The sequence below is a fragment of the Lolium rigidum genome, chromosome 3 (genome assembly GCF_022539505.1).
Source record: "Lolium rigidum isolate FL_2022 chromosome 3, APGP_CSIRO_Lrig_0.1, whole genome shotgun sequence".
Classification (NCBI taxonomy): domain Eukaryota; kingdom Viridiplantae; phylum Streptophyta; class Magnoliopsida; order Poales; family Poaceae; genus Lolium; species Lolium rigidum.
The window spans coordinates 311,748,129-311,769,111 of NC_061510.1; the positions used below are offsets into that span (position 1 = coordinate 311,748,129).

General features: G+C 43.0%; 1 protein-coding gene across 3 annotated transcripts; it reads left to right on the forward strand.

Moving 5' to 3' along the window:
- The first annotated feature begins 13,998 nt into the window (after positions 1-13,998).
- Positions 13,999-20,714, forward strand: LOC124703714 (protein DA1-related 1-like). 3 transcript variants are annotated; one of them, XM_047235940.1, is made up of 13 exons: positions 13,999-14,048; positions 14,858-15,014; positions 15,666-15,762; positions 16,144-16,231; positions 16,427-16,592; positions 17,917-18,037; positions 18,116-18,199; positions 18,303-18,422; positions 19,121-19,333; positions 19,407-19,466; positions 19,549-19,667; positions 19,816-19,874; positions 20,004-20,714. In XM_047235940.1, exons 3-13 carry the CDS (start codon positions 15,688-15,690, stop codon positions 20,396-20,398), a joined length of 1,500 nt encoding a protein of 499 aa, XP_047091896.1. In that variant the 5' UTR covers positions 13,999-14,048; positions 14,858-15,014; positions 15,666-15,687; the 3' UTR covers positions 20,399-20,714. The 3 variants fall into 3 exon arrangements, with proteins under 3 accessions (XP_047091896.1, XP_047091894.1, XP_047091895.1); XM_047235938.1 differs by having other exon boundaries at positions 14,000-14,048; positions 15,666-15,909; XM_047235939.1 differs by having other exon boundaries at positions 14,029-14,048; positions 14,959-15,014; positions 15,666-15,909.
- Positions 20,715-20,983: the final 269 nt, after the last annotated feature.

Sequence of the window (20,983 nt, forward strand, 5' to 3'; positions counted from 1 at the left end):
AACCCATATCGTCGGGTTAGGCCCATAGGCGACGAAAAATACCCCTTAGCGGACGATTTTGAGACGTTGTCTATCAGAACTTTTCTTGTAGTGCGTAGTCCAATCATCATGATTCCGGCCTATTTTAGCCAATAATTCTTCAGCTTCGTCTGGAGTTCTTTTCCTGAAAACACAACCAGCACAACTATCCAGGTATGCCCTAGACCAATGGTTAGTCCACTATAAAATATATCAAGTAAATCATGCTTTTCCAAATCATGGTCAGGCCGAGCTCTAATAAGAGAGCAAAATCTCGCCCAAGCCTCAGGCAATTTCTCTCCATCTCCCTGATCAAAATTATAAATTCTCTGCAAAGCAACATGTTGAGCACTAGCAGGAAAGTATTTACGGAAGAAAACATTCTTTTGGACTTTTAATAGAATTAGGTGGCAAACTATTATACCAAGTTTTAGCGTCATCCTTTAATGAGAATGGAAAGATTTTAGCAACAAAGTAAGTACGCTTCTTAACATCATCAGAAAACAAACTACTCAGAGTAGATAACTCAATCATGTGTTCAACGACACTTTCTTTTTCGGTACCACAAAAAGGTGTTTTCTCAACAATAGCTATATGAGATAGATCAAGAGAAAAATCATAATCTTTATCCTTAATGTTTATAGGAGATGTGGCAAATTTAGAATCGGAGACGGTTTATATCTAACGAGCATGTTACGCAAGCAACTTTTTAATTTTTCTTGCATCAGTAGTAGCATTGCATTTTTAATAAAATCATCATCAAGTTCCACATAATATTCATCAAGATCATCAGTAGAGTATTCAAGTTCAGGTGAATTAACAGGTGTAGTAACATCAGGAGTTTCAGTATTTTCAATTTGTCTAGACCTAGCAATTGTAGCATCTAGAAAAGTTCCCAATGAACCACTATCATCAAGCACAAGCGAAGCATCATCAATATTATAAGAGTTTTCAGATTCGGCGAAGTACCAGCATTTGAAGCTTGTGGTGGTGAAACAAGTTTACTTATCACATATGGTGAATCAAGAGCAGCAGAGGTACTCATAGTTGTACCTTTTCTTGTAGTGGATGGTAATATGGCGACCTTAGTATCGCGAGGTTTACCCATGATGGAGAATTTGCAGCGAACAATATCAATCCAAGTGAACTTCCAAATAAAGCTATGCTCCCCGGCAACGGCGCCAGAAAATAGTCTTGATGACCCACAAGTATAGGGGATCGCAACGAGTCTTCGAGGGAAGTAAAACCCAATTTATTGATTCGACACAAGGGGAGACAAAGAATACTTGAAAGCCTTAACGAGCGGAGTTGTCAATTCAGCTGCACACTGGAAACGGACTTGCTCGCAAGAGTTTATCGAGTAGTAACGGTTTTATAGCGATAGCGGTAATAAAATAACGACAGCAGAGTAACAAAGACAGCGGTAATGATTTTAGTAAACGAGCGAGATTAAAATATCGTAGGCACGGGGACGGATGACGGGCGTTGCATGGATGAGAGAAACTCATGTAACAATCATAGCAGGGCATTTGCAGATAATAATAAAACGGTATCCAAGTACTAATTAATCAATAGGCATGTGTTCCAATTATAGTCGTACGTGCTCGCAATGAGAAACTTGCACAACATCCTTTGTCCTACCAGCCGGTGGCAGCTAGGGCCTCAAGGGAAACTACTTGGATATTAAGGTACTCCTTTTAATAGAGTACCGGAGCAAAGCATTAACACTCCGTGAACACATGTGATCCTCACATCACTACCATCCCCTCCGGTTGTCCCGATTCTTGTCACTTCGGGGCCATTGGTTCCGGACGGCGACATGTGTATACAACTTGCGGGTAAGATCATAAACAATGAATATCTTCATTAATCAATAACATGTTCGGATCCGAGATCATGGCACTCGGGCCCTAGTGACAAGCATTAAGCATAACAAGTTGCAACAATATCATAAAAGTAACATCTACGGATACTAGGCACTATGCCCTAACAATCTTATGCTATTACATGACCAATCTCATCCAATCCCTACCATCCCCTTCGGCCTACAGCGGGGGAATTACTCACACATGGATGGGGGAAACATGGCTGGTCGATGGAGAGGCGTTGGCGGTGATGATGGCGATGATCTCCTCCAATTCCCCGTCCCGGCGGAGTGCCAGAACGGAGACTTCGGCTCCCGAGATGGAGTTTCGCGATGTGGCGGCGTTGGAGGGTTTCTGGCGACTTCGACTTCTCTCTGTGCGTTTTTAGGTCGAGGCCAATAAGTAGTCCGAAGGAGAGCGTCGGAGGCCAGCCGAGGGGCCACACCATAGGGCCGCGCGGGCCCCCCCTAGGCCGCGCCGCCTTATGGTGTGGGGCCCTCGGGCCTCCACTTGATTTGTCCTTCGGCTCCGTCGTATTCGGGAAAATAGGGCCTTCGTCAAAATCCCGAGGTTTTTCCCGAAAGTTGGATTTCTGCACAAAAACGAGACACCAGAACAGTTCTGCTGAAAACAGCGTTAGTCCGTGTTAGTTGCATCCAAAATACACAAATTAGAGGCAAAACAATAGCAAAAGTCTTCGGGAAAGTAGATACGTTTTGGACGTATCACCGACGCCGGGAACCCAACGGCTGCTGCGCACGCGCTCTTCGTCCCGCCGCGCGGGGCACTGCACGCAGGCGCTGCCGCGGCGCAGATGGCCGCGCCGGGCGCCGGCAACGCGCGGCCCGCGCCGAGGAGCGGGAAGGCGTCGTCGACCAAACGGCCGCACCTCGGCCCCGCCGCCGTCGCGCCGCCAAAGAAAGCGAAGGCGCCCGTCCCCCGCCGACATCCTCCTCCTCCGGGGCCGAACCAGGCGCCTCCTCCTCCTCCTCCTCCGCCGACCCAGCCGACGCCTCCGTCCGGCAACCGCGCGGGCGCACATATGGTGGATGGTGAAATGCCCGAGGGGTAAAAAACACTACTTTTTTGTCGAATTGTGGTTAGATGCATACCTAGCCGTATAGTAATGAATTTCATTGCAATGTAGAGTGGATGATGCGGCATTCATGGAGACAATGAATGTTGGATCCTCGTTCTTGCATGATGAAGCCGCCGATGGGGAGGAGGAATATGAGGATGTAGATGAGGAAGGAGAAGGGTTGATTGAACCTCGCCCTCCCGGCCGGGCCGCCAATTACACCATAGCGGAGGACAAGTTGCTTTGCAAGACGTGGTTGACAATTGGAATGGATCCAACAACCGGTACCGATCAAACAAGAGAAACATATTGGATGAGGATGACGGAGTACTTCAACACAAACACAAGTGGGATCGAGCGAACCATGCGCTCACTTCGGTCCCGTTGGTCCGGTATTGATGCGTGTAGTTGACACGTCCGTTGGGAACCCCAAGAGGAAGGTGTGATGCGCACAACGGCAAGTTTCCCTCAGTAAGAAACCAAGGTTTAATCGAACCAGTAGGAGTCAAGAAGCACGTTGAAGGTTGATGGCGGCGGGATGTAGTGCGGCGCAACACCAGAGATTCCGGCGCCAACGTGGAACCTACACAACACAACCAAAGTACTTTGCCCCAACAAAACAGTGAGGTTGTCAATCTCACCGGCTTGCTGTAACAAAGGATTAACCGTATTGTGTGGAATATGATTGTTTGCAAGAAAACAGAAAAACAAGTATTGCAGCAGATTTGTATTTCAGTATAAAAGAATGGACCGGGGTCCACAGTTCACTAGAGGTGTCTCTCCCATAAGATAAAAGCATGTTGGGTGAACAAATTACGGTCGGGCAATTGAAAAATAGAGAGGGCATAACAATGCACATACATGTCATGATAAATATAGTGAGATTTAATTGGGCATTACGACAAAGTACATAGACCGCTATCCAGACATGCATCTATGCCTAAAAAGTTCACCTTCGGGTTATCGTCCGAACCCCTTCCAGTATTAAGTTGCAAAACAACGGACAATTGCATTAAGTATGGTGCGTAATGTAATCAATAACTACATCCTCGGACATAGCATCAATGTTTTATCCCTAGTGGCAACAGCACATCCATAACCTTAGGGGTTTCTGTCACTCCCCCAGATTCACGGAGACATGAACCCCCTATCGAGCATAAATACCCCCTCTTGGAGTTAATAGCGAAAACTTGGCCAGAGCCTCTACTAATAACGGAGAGCATGCAAGATCATAAACAACACATAGGTAATAACTTGATAATTAACATAACATAGTATTCTCTATCCATCGGATCCCGACAAACACAACATATAGCATTACGGATAGATGATCTTGATCATGTTAGGCAGCTCACAAGATCCAACAATGAAGCACAATGAGGAGAAGACAACCATCTAGCTACTGCTATGGACCCATAGTCCAGGGGTGAACTACTCACTCATCACTCCGGAGGCGACCATGGCGGTGAAGAGTCCTCCGGGAGATGAATCCCCTCTCCGGCAGGGTGCCGGAGGAGATCTCCGAATCCCCCGAGATGGGATTGGCGGCGGCGGCGTCTCGTAAGGTTTTCCGTATCGTGGCTCTCGGTACTGGGGGTTTCGCGACGGAGGCTATTTGTAGGCGGAAGGGCAGGTAAAGGGGCGTCACGAGGGGCCCACACCATAGGTCGGCGCGGCCAGGGCCTGGGCCGCGCCGCCCTGGTGTGTCGCCACCTCGTGGCCCATCTTCGACTCTCCTTCGGTCTTCTGGAAGCTTCGTGGCAAAATAGGACCCTGGGCGTTGATTTCGTCCAATTCCGAGAATATTTCGTTACTAGGATTTACGAAACCAAAAACGACAGAAAACGACAATCGGCTCTTCGGCATCTTGTTAATAGGTTAGTTCCAGAAAATGCACGAATATGACATAAAGTGTGCATAAAACATGTAGATATCATCAATAATGTGGCATGGAACATAAGAAATTATCGATACGTCGGAGACGTATCAGGTATCAACACCGATTGCCAAAAATGGCCGGGCGTGCAAGCCAACATCGATGTTCTCAATCCAAGTGGCACTAATGAGAATGATAGGGTAAGTCATTCTACTATGTTCACCATATGGCTCATATGAGAAGAATACGGTTCTACTTCATATGGCTCATCTATCTTCTTTTCCGCATATGTGTAGAACTCCATGGCTCAAGGATTGTTTAGGGATGTGGGAAAGAAGAACAAGAAAGGCAACAAGATTCTTGGCAAGCCATTCACCTTGCATCATTGCTATGACGTGTTAGGGAATGAAGAGAAGTGGAAGACGCGCGGCAAGTTGGATGCGGCAACTATGGCGGCCAATGCTACCGGTGATGCAACAATCATCGATGATGATGATTCAAGTGATGAAGGGAAGAAGAGAAGCTCCACTCCTCACTCCGTCAACAATGGGCGGAGGAATGTGCATGGTAGGAAGACCGCCAAGGAAATGAAGGGAAAGAAGGCCGGAGATGATGACATTGCCATGGCTATGGAGAGGATTGCAAATGCAAGGTTGCAAGCAAATGAAGATAGAAAGATGCAACGAAACTTGGAGAAAGAGGCTATGGATGCTATTGAAGCTAGGAGAGCCGCTTTGGAGGAGAGGATTGCCGCCAACGAGGAGAGGAAGTTGGCTTTGGAGGAGAAGAGGCAATCCATCGAGGAGCATGCACGCCTAGCGGAGGAGGAGAGGAAGCTTTTCTTGATGGACACTTCCCATATGGATGAGAGGCAAAAGGAGTACATCAACCTTCTTCGCGATGAAGTGTTGGCCAAAAAGAGATTGTTGGTAGCCAACATGAACACTTCCACTACCGGCATGTTTGGAGGAGGCATGCCGACGTTTGGAGGAGTGATACGTCTCCGACGTATCGATAATTTCTTATGTTCTATGCCATATTATTGATGATACCTACATGTTTTATGCACACTTTATGTCATATTCTTGCATTTTCTGGAACTAACCTATTAACAAGATGCCGAAGTGCCGATTCTGTCGTTTTCTCGCTGTTTTTGGTTTCGGAAATCCTAGTAACGAAATATTCTCGGAATTGGACGAAATCAAAGCCCGGGGGCCTATTTTTCCACGAAGCTTCCGAAGTCCGAAGACGAGACGAAGAGGGGCCACGGGGTGGCCAAACCCTAGGGCGGCGCGGCCCCCCCTTGGCCGCGCGGCCCTGTGGTGTGGGCCCCCCGTGCCGCCTCTTGACTTGCCCTTCCGCCTACTTAAAGCCTCCGTGACGAAACCCCCGCACCGAGAGCCACGATACGGAAAACATTGCGAGACGCCGTCGCCGCCGATCCCATCTCGGGGGATCCAGGAGATCGCCTCCGGCACCCTGCCGGAGAGGGGATTCATCTCCCGGAGGACTCTACACCGCCATGGTCGCCTCCGGAGTGATGAGTGAGTAGTCTACCCCTGGACTATGGGTCCATAGCGGTAGCTAGATGGTTGTCTTCTCCTCATTGTGCTTCATTGTTGGATCTTGTGAGCTGCCTAACATGATCAAGATCATCTATATGTAATTCTATATGTTGTGTTTGTCGGGATCCGATGGATAGAGAATACTATGTCATGTTAATTATAAAGTTATTATACATGTGTTGTTTATGATCTTGCATGCTCTCCGTTTCTAGTAGAGGCTATGGCCAAGTTTTTACTTTTAACTCCAAGAGGGAGTACTTATGCTCGATAGTGGGTTCATGCCCGCATTGACACCTGGGGAGTGACGGAAACCTCTAAGGTTGTGTTGTCTTGTTGCCACTAGGGATAAAACATTGGCGCTATGTACGAGGATGTAGTTGTTGATTACATTACGCACCATACTTAATGCAATTGTCCGTTGTTTAGCAACTTAATACTGGAGGGGTTCGGATGATAACCTCGAAGGTGGACTTTTTAGGCATAGATGCGGTTGGATGGCGGTCTATGTACTTTGTCGTAATGCCCAATTAAATCTCACTATACTTATCATGTCATGTATGTGCATTGTTATGCTCTCTCTATTTGTCAATTGCCCGATCGTAATTTGTTCACCCAACATGCTTTTATCTTATGGGAGAGACACCTCTAGTGAACTGTGGACCCCGGTCCATTCTTTAATACTTGAAATACAAATCTGTCTGCAATACTTGTTTTACTATTTTCTCTGCAAACAATCATCTTCCACACAATACGGTTAATCCTTTGTTACAGACAAGCCGGTGAGATTGACAACCTCACTGTTTCGTTGGGGCAAAGTACTTTGGTTGTGTTGTGCGGGTTCTATGTTGGCGCCGGAATCTCCGGTGTTGCGCCGCACTACATCCCGCCGCCATCAACCTTCAACGTGCTTCTTGGCTCCTCCTGGTTCGATAAACCTTGGTTTCTTTCTCGAGGGAAAACTTGCTGCTCGTGCGCATCATACCTTCCTCTTGGGGTTGCCCAACGAACGTGTGAAATACACGCCATCAAGCTCTTTTTCGGCGCCGTTGCCGGGGAGATCAAGACACGCTGCAAGGGGAGTCTCCACTTCTCAATCTCTTTACTTTGTTTTTGTATTGCTTTATTTTATTTACTACTTTGTTTGCTGCACTTATATCAAAACAAAAAAAAAATTAGTTTGTAGTTTTACTTTATTTACTGTCTTGTTTGCTATATCAAAAACACAAAAAAATTAGTTACTTGCATTTACTTTACTTATTTCATCATGTTTCCTTTTGATTTTACCGCAAAGAACATACCGGTAGGACAAGGGTCTATAATTGGGAGGAACAATATAGAAGAATTTTTCACCCATGTTAGTACCGTTGAAGATTTTGAAGATAGACACTTGGTAGAACTTGCTCCTACTTATGAAATTGCTTCTGTCTTGCTTTAGTTCGCTCGTTGGAAACTAAATTTGTTAATCTCAATCCTATAATCCAACACATGTTTCTTACACTTAGTGATATGGAAGAGGGGGAAAAGAAAGATTTTGTTTTAGAAACCCTTCTTAGAGAATTTGGTGGTCTAGCAAGAGAGGCTAGAAAGGTCTTTGCTAAATTTAATATGCTTGGTTCTCATACTAATTTTGTTAGTCTCCTTGAAAAGATGGACATGGATAGAATAAGATACACTAATAATATTAATGATGGTGGGGAGATCAAAGCACCAATACCATGTAAACTCCTAGCTATGAATGATGCACTAGAACATAACTATGCTTGGCTTGTTCCTGAAAATTTGTTTGATGAGAGTAGCAAGCCCAAGACTAATGAAAAGGGAGACGCTGAAACTTATGTATCCAATATACTATGCATGGTTGAGAAAACTCCAAATCCCGCTGTAGGTGCACCACCCTTCGATGTTACTTGAGATGCACTTTACGCGTCTAGGCTGAAAGGCGTTAAAGAAAAGCGCTTATGGGAGACAACCCATGTTTTTACCTACAGTACTTTGTTTTTATTTTGTGTCTTGGAAGTTGTTTACTACTGTAGCAACCTCTCCTTATCTTAGTTTTATGTTTTGTTGTGCCAAGTAAAGTCTTTGATAGAAAAGCAAGTACTAGATTTGGATTACTGCGCAGAAACAGATTTCTTTGTCTGTCACGAATCTGGGTCTAATTCTCTGTAGGTAGCTCGAGAAAATTATGCCAATTTACGTGAGTGATCCTCAGATATGTACGCAACTTTCATTAAATTTGAGCATTTTCGTTTGAGCAAGTCTGGTGGCCTAATAAAATCCATCTTTACGGACTCGTTCTGTTTTGACAGATTCTGTCTTTTATTTCGCATTGCCTCTTTTGCTATGTTGGATGAATTTCTTTGATCCATTAATGTCCGAGTAGCTTTATGCAATGTCCGGAAGTGTTAAGAATGATTGTGTCACCTCTGAACATGTGAATTTTTATTATGCACTAACCCTCTAATGAGTTGTTTCGAGTTTGGTGTGGAGGAAGTTTTCAAGGATCAAGAGAGGAGTATGATGCAATATGATTAAGGAGAGTGAAAGCTCTAAGCTTGGGGATGCCCCGATGGTTCACCCCTGCATATATTAAGAAGACTCAAGCGTCTAAGCTTGGGGATGCCCAAGGCATCCCCTTCTTCATCGACAACATTATCAGGTTCCTCCCCGAAACTATATTTTTATTCGGCCACATCTTATGTACTTTGCTTGGAGCGTCGGTTTGTTTTTGTTTTTTGTTTTGTTTGAATAAAATGGATCCTAGCATTCACTTTATGGGAGAGAGACACGCTCCGCTGTTGCATATGGACAAATATGTCCTTAGGCTCTACTCATAGTATTCATGGCGAAGTTCTTCTTCGTTAAATTGTTATATGGTTGGAATTGGAAAATGCTACATGTAGTAACTCTAAAATGTCTTGGATAATTTGATACTTGGCAATTGTTGTGCTCATGTTTAAGCTCTTGCATCATATACTTTGCACCCATTAATGAATAAATACTTAGAGCTTGCTAATTTGGTTTGCATATTTGGTTCCTCTAGAGTCTAGATAACATCTAGTATTGAGTTTTGAACAACAAGGAAGACGGTATGGAGTCTTATAATGTTTACCATATGTCTTTTATGTGAGTTTTGCTGTACCGTTCATCCTTGTGTTTGTTTCAAATAACCTTGCTAGCCTAAACCTTGTATCGAGAGGGAATACTTCTCATGCATCCAAAATACTTGAGCCAACCACTATGCCATTTGTGTCCACCATACCTACCTACTACATGGTATTTATCCGCCATTCCAAAGTAAATTGCTTGAGTGCTACCTTTAAAATTCCATCATTCACCTTGCAATATATAGCTCATGGGACAAATAGCTTAAAAACTATTGTAGTATTGAATATGTACTTATGCACTTTATCTCTTATTAAGTTGCTTGTTGAGCGGTAACCATGTTTCTGGGGACGCCATCAACTATTTCTTTGTTGGATATCATGTGAGTTGCTATGCATGTCCGTCTTGTCTGAAGCAAGAGAGATCTACCACCTTCATGGTTGGAGCATGCATGTTGTTAGAGAAGAACTTTGGGCCGCTAACTAAAGCCATGATTCATGGTGGAAGTTTCGGTTTGGACACATATCCTCAATCTCATATGAGAATAATAATTGTTGCCACATGCTTATGCATAAAAGAGGAGTCCATTATCCGTTGTCCATGTTGTCCCGGTATGGATGTCTAAGTTGAGAATAATCAAAAGCGAGAAATCCAAAATGCGAGCTTTCTCCTTAGACCTTTGTACAGAGCGGCATGGAGGTACCCCATTGTGACACTTGGTCAAAACATGTGCATTGCAAAGATCCAGGTAGTCCAAGTTAATTAGGACAAGGTGCGGGCACTATTAGTATACTATGCATGAGACTTGCAACTTGTAAGATATAACTTTCATAACTCATATGCTTTATTACTACCGTTGACAAAATTGTTTCATGTTTTCAAAATAAAAGCTCTAGCACAAATATAGCAATCGATGCTTTCCTCTTTGAAGGACCATTCTCTTTACTTTTATGTTGAGTCAGTTCACCTATCTCTCTCCACCTCAAGAAGCAAACACTTGTGTGAACCGTGCATTGATTCTTACATACTTGCATATTGTACTTGTTATATTACTCTATGTTGACAATTATCCATGAGATATACATGTTACAAGTTGAAAGCAACCGCTGAAACTTAATCTTCCTTTGTGTTGCTTCAATACCTTTACTTTGATTTATTGCTTTATGAGTTAACTCTTATGCAAGACTTATTGATACTTGTCTTTAAGTACTATTCATGAAAAGTCTTTGCTTTATGATTCACTTGTTTACTCATGTCATCACCATTGTTTTGATCGCTGCATCCACTACATATGTTTACAAATAGTATGATCAAGGTTATGATGGCATATCACTTCGAAATTATCTTTGTTATCGTTTTACTCGCTCGGGACGAGCGAACTAAGCTTGGGGATGCTTGATACGTCTCCGACGTATCGATAATTTCTTATGTTCTATGCCATATTATTGATGATACCTACATGTTTTATGCACACTTTATGTCATATTCTTGCATTTTCCGGAACTAACCTATTAACAAGATGCCGAAGTGCCGATTCTTTGTTTCTGCCTGTTTTTGGTTTCGAAATCCTAGTAACGAAATATTCTCGGAATTGGACGAAATCAAAGCCCGGGGGCCTATTTTTCCACGAAGCTTCCGGAAGTCCGAAGACGAGACGAAGAGGGGCCACGGGGTGGCCAAACCCTAGGGCGGCGCGGCCCCCCTTGGCCGCGCGGCCACGTGGTGTGGGCCCCCGTGCCGCCTCTTGACTTGCCCTTCCGCCTACTTAAAGCCTCCGTGACGAAACCCCGGTACCGAGAGCCACGATACGGAAAACATTACCGAGACGCCGTCGCCGCCGATCCCATCTCGGGGGATCCGAGGAGATCGCCTCCGGCACCCTGCCGGAGAGGGGATTCATCTCCCGGAGGACTCTACACCGCCATGGTCGCCTCCGGAGTGATGAGTGAGTAGTCTACCCCTGGACTATGGGTCCATAGCGGTAGCTAGATGGTTGTCTTCTCCTCATTGTGCTTCATTGTTGGATCTTGTGAGCTGCCTAACATGATCAAGATCATCTATATGTAATTCTATATGTTGTGTTTGTCGGGATCCGATGGATAGAGAATACTATGTCATGTTAATTATAAAGTTATTATACATGTGTTGTTTATGATCTTGCATGCTCTCCGTTTCTAGTAGAGGCTCTGGCCAAGTTTTTACTTTTAACTCCAAGAGGGAGTACTTATGCTCGATAGTGGGTTCATGCCCGCATTGACACTCGGGGAGTGACGAGAAACCTCTAAGGTTGTGTTGTCGTCGTTGCCACTAGGGATAAAACATTGGCGCTATGTCCGAGGATGTAGTTGTTGATTACATTACGCACCATACTTAATGCAATTGTCCGTTGTTTAGCAACTTAATACCGGAGGGGTTCGGATGATAACTCTGAAGGTGGACTTTTTAGGCATAGATGCGGTTGGATGGCGGTCTATGTACTTTGTCGTAATGCCCAATTAAATCTCACTATACTTATCATGTCATGTATGTGCATTGTTATGCTCTCTCTATTTGTCAATTGCCCGATCGTAATTTGTTCACCCAACATGCTTTTATCTTATGGGAGAGACACCTCTAGTGAACTCGTGGACCCCGGTCCATTCTTTAATACTGAAATACAAATCTGTCTGCAATACTTGTTTTACTATTTTCTCTGCAAACAATCATCTTCCACACAATACGGTTAATCCTTTGTTACAGACAAGTCGGTGAGATTGACAACCTCACTCTGTTTCGTTGGGGCAAAGTACTTTGGTTGTGTTGTGCGAGTTCCACGTTGGCGCCGGAATCTCCGGTGTTGCGCCGCACTACATCCCGCCGCCATCAACCTTCAACGTGTTTCTTGGCTCCTCCTGGTTCGATAAACCTTGGTTTCTTTCTGAAGGAAAACTTGCTGCTGTGCGCATCATACCTTCCTCTTGGGGTTGCCCAACGAACGTGTGAAATACACGCCATCAAGGAGGCATGGGAGGCATGGCCGGCATGGGAAGCATGCCCATGCCCACCATGGGAGGCATGGCCGGCATGGGAAGCATACCCATGGCCGGCATGGGAGGCATGGCCGGCATGGGAGGCTATGGAGGCATGGCCGGCATGGGAGGACCAAGCTATGGAGGAGTATTTGGAGGGACCATGGGAGGCTCGGTGAGTGGTGTGTATGGGAGCATGGGAGCACCACCGAGAGGCTTCGTGTCTTCCATGAATGCTACTATTCCTCCTTCAACCCAAGATGACGAGGAGGAAGAAGAAGGTGTTGACTTGGAAAATGCGGAAGTGTGATATGCATTTGTGATATGCATTTTATGTGTTCCACTTTGTCCATTTGAACCATATGTCGTGTGTCATTGTTGAACTACGTCATTTTGTGTGTCGTTGTTGAACTATGTGATGTTGTTGCATTTTGTGTCATTTGTTTCATGAATTATGTGTGTTTATTTGATCTTTGTGAATGCAAAATAGTCTAGAAATCCGTTTTCCGCGCCCGCGCGCGCTGTATTTTGCCGCGTCTGGCGGAGGACCATTTTTTCAGCCCGCGCACGCGCTGCATATTAGCGCGTCCGGCGGAGGAAAAATCGGCACAGCGCGCGCTATGTGTTTACCACGCGCGAATTCTTAGTTTTAGCGCGCCGCGATATAGCGCGCCTGTTGGAGATGCTCTGAGGGGATATCAACTTCTGGCCCCACCCTGGTGGTCTCGTTCCCACTAGCGCAAGCAACCAATTGACTTGACCACCATTTCCTCGCAATTTCCCTACACACCCGCAAAGCGTTCGACGCAATGCCTGACGCAGACGCCGGTGCGGCGCCACCCAGCACGTGAGCCTTCTCCTCCATCCCCACTTCCCTCCCGCCGGGGGTTGACATCGCGACGACCGAGACGCGAAGCGGGGGGCGGGTGGGAGTTTGTTAGCGGAGCGGGGAGAGGTGTCACCTCACCTCACTCCCCCTAATTTTATTGACTCGGCATCTACCTCGCCGTCAATGTCACGTGCTCTCCCCTTCTTTCTCCCACCGTTTCGTTCCCCTTATCTTCTTCTTCCCCGAATTCTTCGGTGAAGGTCGCGTGGAAGATCCGGCCGCCTCTCTGTCCGTCTCCAGCTGACACTCCTGGAACAAGAAGCCAGCGGACAGACAGAACCGAAGGCGGGCAGGGGATCTTTGTTGAATTATCGGTTCTTGGTGAGTTCTTGCGGCGCTAGTTTCTGTTCTCCTCTTGGTAAATTACATGAAATCTGTTTGTTTTCCATAACGATTTATCCGTTTCTGCAAACACTCGAGAGGTTTGTTCTGGTCGCGCTTGTCTTTTCTGGGGTGAATTGGAATAAGCTATGTATCTTTAACTTTGGTGGGTTGCTCTGTGAGGACTGGCACATTGACTTGTTGATGTTCAAGTGCAGGAGTTGAGAGTCTGATGAGCAGGAGCGTCGGAAGGGGTTGTCTTCACTGATCTCTATACATCTCCAGTGAATCTTCTTAGATTCCCCCGTTGGACTGAGATCCAGGTATTTTATGCTTTTTCGCGCACAGCACAATATAGGAACTGCACAAGAAACACTCGGTACACACACTCACCATGACACCATCCACACATTACTAGTCCACTAGATACATACGAAAAACGCAAGTCACATAGAACCGCATTGACAAGAATATCCCACATCGTACCACTTTGTCCCTCACCTTATCTTTTCCGCATAAGATAGCATCAAAATGCGTAGGAATGCTGTATTACCTGCTCCAAGTATCTATCTAAAGGCATCTAGAAAGGCATGACATCAGCTGGCTCTTCATCCTGCCACATGGGATGCCGGTTGCTGATGTGGAGGAGATAGAATAGAACTGGCTCTTAATTAAGCTTCGAAAGCCTGGAGTGGATTTAAATCGAGTGATTTTTTTTCTCTCAAATTAAATCCACTCCAGGCTTTCAAGGCTTCCTGAGGTGAGGAGCCATTCTGATTTATGGTAGAATTCATTTCCTCTTGGAAGGCTCCCATGCATGTTCTGGTGCAATTAATTTGAGCGGATGATTCGTACCGGAATTGCAGCATGATGTCGTTTAGTTGCCACGCAGCCTGAGTAAACGTTTTAAGGTGAACTGCATCTGGATTTTGCACCATCCAAAGTTCCCAGAGGGTTTTCATGTATATTACATGTCCGGTATATTTTAAATTATCATGTTCAATTGTTGGTACCAAGTTTCTATGTAAAGACTACAAATTACATTTGCATTTATTAGTTTTTTTCATCTTTCTTTTCGACAAAGGAATTTTATGAATATCAAGCTGATACCAATTTTCATGTACGGCATCAGAGGAAAGCAAGCAATACAGAAAGCTGTGGAAACTGGATACGTGGTGCGGTGGTTGTCTTCCAGGAAGTCCATTGTGGTTCATATAACATCCCATATGGCGGGTCAAACACCATCTGTATTTTGCTGAGTTCAAGGTTGCTGGCTTGCCTTCCCAAAGGTAAGAAGCCATGCCTTTCGTTTACTGATGCTCCAAAGCTATTCAGAGTCTTCTTTTGCATTATTTGATACCTCTGAAAGCTTATGTTGATATTTCCACCAATATGAATTGTTTGTATCACTCCTTCGCTTTCAGATTGATAGTGAATCACCATCCCATTTTTTATTTAGCTAATAACATTCCGTACCAACAAAAATCTCACTTCATTATTTGCTTGTAGTACTTAATAAATATCACGAGTGGTGATTGTCTAGGAACATGGCACATCTTTGCCTATGTATTTCCTGAACTCAAATAATTGAAAATCATATTTTTCAAAGGAAACTAATTTCTCTAGGTACATGACAGATTTTTTTTTGGGAACATCGCATGGGAAGGTATGATATATGAAGTATTGAACAAGACTTACAGCAATAGTCACAGATATTTTAGTGACAACTGCATTATTTGTTTCCTAGACCATCAGTGTCTACTATTGAAATCTGTATTCCAAAGGAGTTACAATGAAAATGAAAAAATGAGATACTAAAGGAGATGCAGGATTACAACTTAAAATTTGCCTCCTCTCAACAATGGATTATAATTGAAATAAGAAGCTCATCTGCAGGTTCCTCTCAGTTTATTTCTTCATGAATTTTCTTTCCACTGCAGGCAGAAGGATCTTCATATTCGGATGAGCAAAATGGATCGTCGTCGTCGTCTGAAGGATCTTCATCATCGGGTGAACAAAATGGATCTTCATCATCGGGTGAACAAAATGGATCTTCATCCTCCAATTAGAAAATACATGGGTTTGTTGAGCAAATATGTCAAAGAATCTGTAAATAAAGTTACAAAAGGACAGTACGACGGAAACTTCGGTGAAGGCAATTCAACTCAGCACGCTAAGTCATATGTACTGCTCAAATTTGCATTTCCCCCCCTTTTTTGGTTAAATAACTCGCGGTGAAATGTACATTTGTAAAAACTGCCAAGCCCAGGCGTATCATGATTCTTCCAGTTTTGGTTCTAACTATTATATATTACTCATGCGCTTCATTGTTTGTTTACTCTCAATTTGAAATTGCTCCCTTTAACCTCAAATGCTTTATCTACTTCACTGTTGCTAAGTTAGTCCTAATTACTGTAGGGTTTGCATGCCAGTGACAATGACGACATAGATCGTGCTATTGCATTGTCCTTATCAGAGGAAGCTCGAAAGAAGGGGAAAGCTATTGGTTCGTTCCATCCCATCTAAGCCAGTTTTCACAATCTTTAACTTAGAGACCCGTGTCATTATATTTTCTTATTTTGGAATAGCAATTCTAGGTCAATGAGCATGTTCAAATATCTTTTTAGTGTTTTACCTGGTTGCACGTGTTGACAGAGAACATCTTTTTAATGTTTTTCATTTGATTTTGTTTATGACCCAGACAATGATGATCATTTAGGGGAAGAGGAAGAGCTTGCACGTGCTCTGCAAGAAAGTCTGAAGGATGAACATCCTCGTTGTCAAAATGGTCTGGTGGGGGATGTTCACTCAGATAGTACTCCAGCAACTAGCTTACTGCCACGTATTTTGCCCTCGAGTGGAGTGAGGTATATTTTGTTATAAGGATCACTACTTTCATGGCTATTTAAGTAACCCTTGTCGACTCAGAAAAATATGTTTTGCTTTTGCTTCATAGACAGCACTAAGTGATGCTTTGCGTTATGTAATGATTTGTTTTACCTAATTAATTTTACAGCAAAAAAAATGCAGATATAGTAAGTTGAGATGTGCTTAACTTAGATCTATTTCTGTAACTTGTTGATCTCACGAAAGGTGAGAACGATTAGGATTTTGGATGTTTAAACTTGTGTATCAACTTGGGGGTGAAGCAAAATTCCCACATAAAATATAATACGTAGCAATTGGCCATTGATTCATGACCAGCTTCCGTTAAGAAACATTTGAATTGTGAATTTGTCATTCATATTGTTTTATACCCTGCAACTTACTTTATACAGTATGGAAACACCGGATAGATTATATAACATCATATTGCTAAGTCAAAGATCAGGATGGAATTGGGATCAGGGATCTATATTTATATTTCAAAAAAATGTTTATAACCCACAAAATCGTGCAACTAACTGTGACTTCTTAGGCTCATTCCTGTGAAGTGTGCTAGCTACCAGTAGGATAGTTGTGTTCTTTTTTCCAAGGGTATGGGTTGTGATTTGTGAAAAATTTCAAATAAAAAATTTAAGCGTAGAATGACTTGCGCAGTATTGAGACTTGCTGGTAGATGCAGGTAAATCTAGTTAACTACTATATGGTGAAACTTTCCCTGATTATGTCCATTTGATTAGTGCTGGGAGCATATGCACTGACTTGTTGATTGGGTTGATTATGGGCAAAAAATGCATATATATGCATTGTCCCAGAAGTATTTTATTTATTGGTTATCACTGCCTCCATTCGTTATACTTGCTTCCAGTATTAATGTGGTCTCTGAACTCTGATACAACGCCTTTGACCATGCATTTCGAAGTATATGTTAGTAAAATATTATTGAACTTGTAATGAAATTGAAGAATCTTCGCGAAAAACTAGAAATATCGTTGCAGGTGAAAAAGTAAATACTTTTGGGTAATCAGATTTTTCAAAATTTAACTGCATAAATGGCATCTATCTCCTGCTTGCCTTTTTATGTCATGATACAATTCTCTTTTTGACGTTGATTGTAATGTCATATTATTATACTTACAATATGGGGCCAATTGTCTCCTTGAGTAAGATAGTGGAAACCTAGGGCTCTCAGAGCTCTACTGTATTGCAAGATGGTAGAATCATTAGTATCTGTCTCCTTTTTTTCGCCAGGATATCTTCTTTTTCTGCATTTTTAACAGATATGGTGCACCATATGGACTCGTGTAGGGTTTGTGCTGGATGTAAAACTCCACTTGGGCATGGACAGTTTCTCAGTTGTATGGATTCTGTTTGGCACCCTCACTGCTTCAGGTGTTTATCTTGCAGTATGCCAATATCAGAGTGTGAGGTACAAAAACATAGCCTATTTGATTTAACATACTTCAATTTGTGATAAATTATTAATCCCGACCTTTCTATCGGCAAGTTTGCAGTAGATGAAGATCATCCATACCACAGTTCCTGCTACAAGGAGCTCTTCCATCCAAAATGTGATGTTTGCAAGACCTTTGTAAGCATATATGTTTTTCCAGTTTATGAGGGAGCTTGAGTATTTAGTGGTAGCTAATTTTTGTTTAATTGTTGAACTGTGCTGATTACATTTTTGTTACCAGATTCGAACAAATAAAAAAGGTTTCATTGAATATCGGGCCCATCCTTTCTGGATGCAGAAGTATTGTCCTTCACACGACAATGATGGTACCCCTAGGTGCTGCAGTTGTGAACGAATGGAGGTTAGGGTTATGGCTATACCAATCAGAAAGTAACTGGTTGTTTACTTTAATTGTATTTGCTTCAGTTCATACATGTGTCTGTTTTCGGAAACATTATTACTCCCTCCATTCACAATTAGTTTGCGTTGTGGATTTAGTCGAAGTCAAACTTTGTAAACTTTGACCAAATAGTTACCAAATATTATCACCATCTACAATATAAAGTTTATTGTATTAGAATCTTCACAAGTTATATTTTCATATTATATATATTCATTATTATGGATATTGATATTTTTTCTTCTATTCTTGGTCAAACTGTACAAAATTTTAAAAATATTGACCAACGGGGGAATGATCCCTCCCTTGGCTATACGTTGTTAGGTAGGATGAGACTGTTCGCGGATGGACGCTAGGATGATAACCTGGTTTAAAGTCCGCCCCTCCCAGCGAAATTACCGCTAGGTGGGGATTCAAACCAAGTTTGGCTGGCTGCGTACTCGCTAGCCTTGCCACTTCTCAATCTTTACAAAATTTGGCTTTGACTAAAGCTAAAACACAAACTAAATAAAACGGAGGGAGTATACATTTGATGTTTTCTTAATTTTTTGCTATTCCTAGTGTGCATATATTTATTTTTTGACCAGGAAGCGCACATATTTGCATTCGGTTAGTTTAATGAGTTTAGCTTCCTCCATTTTTTTTATCATCAACCCCAGCCAAAGGATATCAAGTACATCACATTGGATGATGGCCGGAAACTCTGCTTGGAGTGTCTATATACTTCAATAATGGACACGGACGAGTGCCAACCAGTATACATTGATATCCAGGAATTTTACGAGGGTTTGAACATGAAAGTAGAACAACAAATTCCCTTGCTTTTGGTTGAACGTCAAGCTTTAAATGAAGCCAGGGAGGCAGAGAAAATGGTAAGTGACATGATATCTACCATTCCACAATATGATTTCCGTAATATATGTAATCATTTAACGTCCTTGATAGGGGCATCACCTTCCTGAAACCAGGGGTCTCTGCCTGTCAGAAGAGCAAATTGTCAGAATTGTATGTTATTGAAACATCTTTGCATGTGACCTTGATACTTATGAGCATTCATGGTTAAATAACATACAGTAATGCTATACAGATATTGAGGCGACCAGTAATTGGACCAGGAAACAAAATCATAGACATTTCTACAGGACCATGCAAACTAGCTCGGCGGTGTGAAGTGACTGCAATTCTTGTACTCTATGCTTTGCCAAGGCAAGTTCAGTAATTTTCATTTTCCCCCATATTGAGCACTGTTGATGTAGTTCATGTTTGATTGATGCTGATTCTGCATCCAGTTTACGAAGCTGTATGAAATTCTTTGTTGCGAGGTTTTCATTTCCACTGATTTATTTGCATGCAGACTGCTCACTGGCTATATACTAGCTCATGAGATGATGCATGCGTACCTTCGACTTAAAGGTACTTTTGTTGTGCATGTCTATTTTCTTTCTGCAGCATCTGAGAATTATACTGATATCTTTTTATACTTGTGTTTTTGGGTCATCAAACACTTGTGCATCTGATTATACTGATATCTTTTGTTGGTAGGATATCGAATCCTTAGTCCAGAGGTTGAAGAAGGCATCTGTCAGGTTCTAGCTCATCTCTGGCTTGAGTCTGAAATCGTATCAGGTTCAAGTAGTAGTATTGCAACCACCTCTGCAGCAGTAGCAGTAGCAGCAGAAGCAGAAGCAACAGCAGCTCTAGCAGTGGAAGCAACAGCAGTGGAAGCAACAGAAACACCTTCGGAATCCTCCTCAACGAAAAAGGGAGAAAAGACTGACTTTGAGAAAAAACTTGGAGAATTCTTCAAGCACCAGATTGAATCAGATCCCTCTGCAATATACGGAGATGGGTTTCGAGCAGGCATGAAGGCAGTTGAGAGCTATGGCTTGAGAGGTACCCTTGATCATATCAAGCGGACGGGTTTTTTTCCGCGTTGAGGCAGGGCTGCATATTCAATGTGTGATTGAGCATGGGGCATATACTATGAGGATTTTTTGGGTTCAAAGTTTGGTGTACCAAAGTTATATACTACATTGAATGACCAACAGAAGACAGAAAAAAAATGGGGATTTAGACATCATACTATAAATTGCAGAGTCCTTTTTCGGTTGTGCTTTAGATACAAAGTTGATAGGGTGATGGCAACCATGAGATGATGAGTGAGTGGTCTGTTGGATGTCCAGACACATTTTATGGTTGTGTGCGTTATACTACATAGCATTGATATTTGGTATGCAAAATGGAAGTTGAATATATTTAGATGTCTTAAAGCCATGACTTTCTGTATCTGTGTATGCAGTTCCATTTTTTATGTCCTGCCTATACCCGCAAAAATAAGACATTATAAAAGATGTATGTTTGAGTACTGAGTGAGAAAAACTGAATTTTAATATTACTATAAGATACATCTTACATTGTTTTTACTATAAGTCTGAAATGCAAACTTGGAGTTGAGCAACAACAGCTCCAGCACAACTACCTGCCCCAAGATCTGCCGTAAAGGGGCCTCAGACGAGTACTCA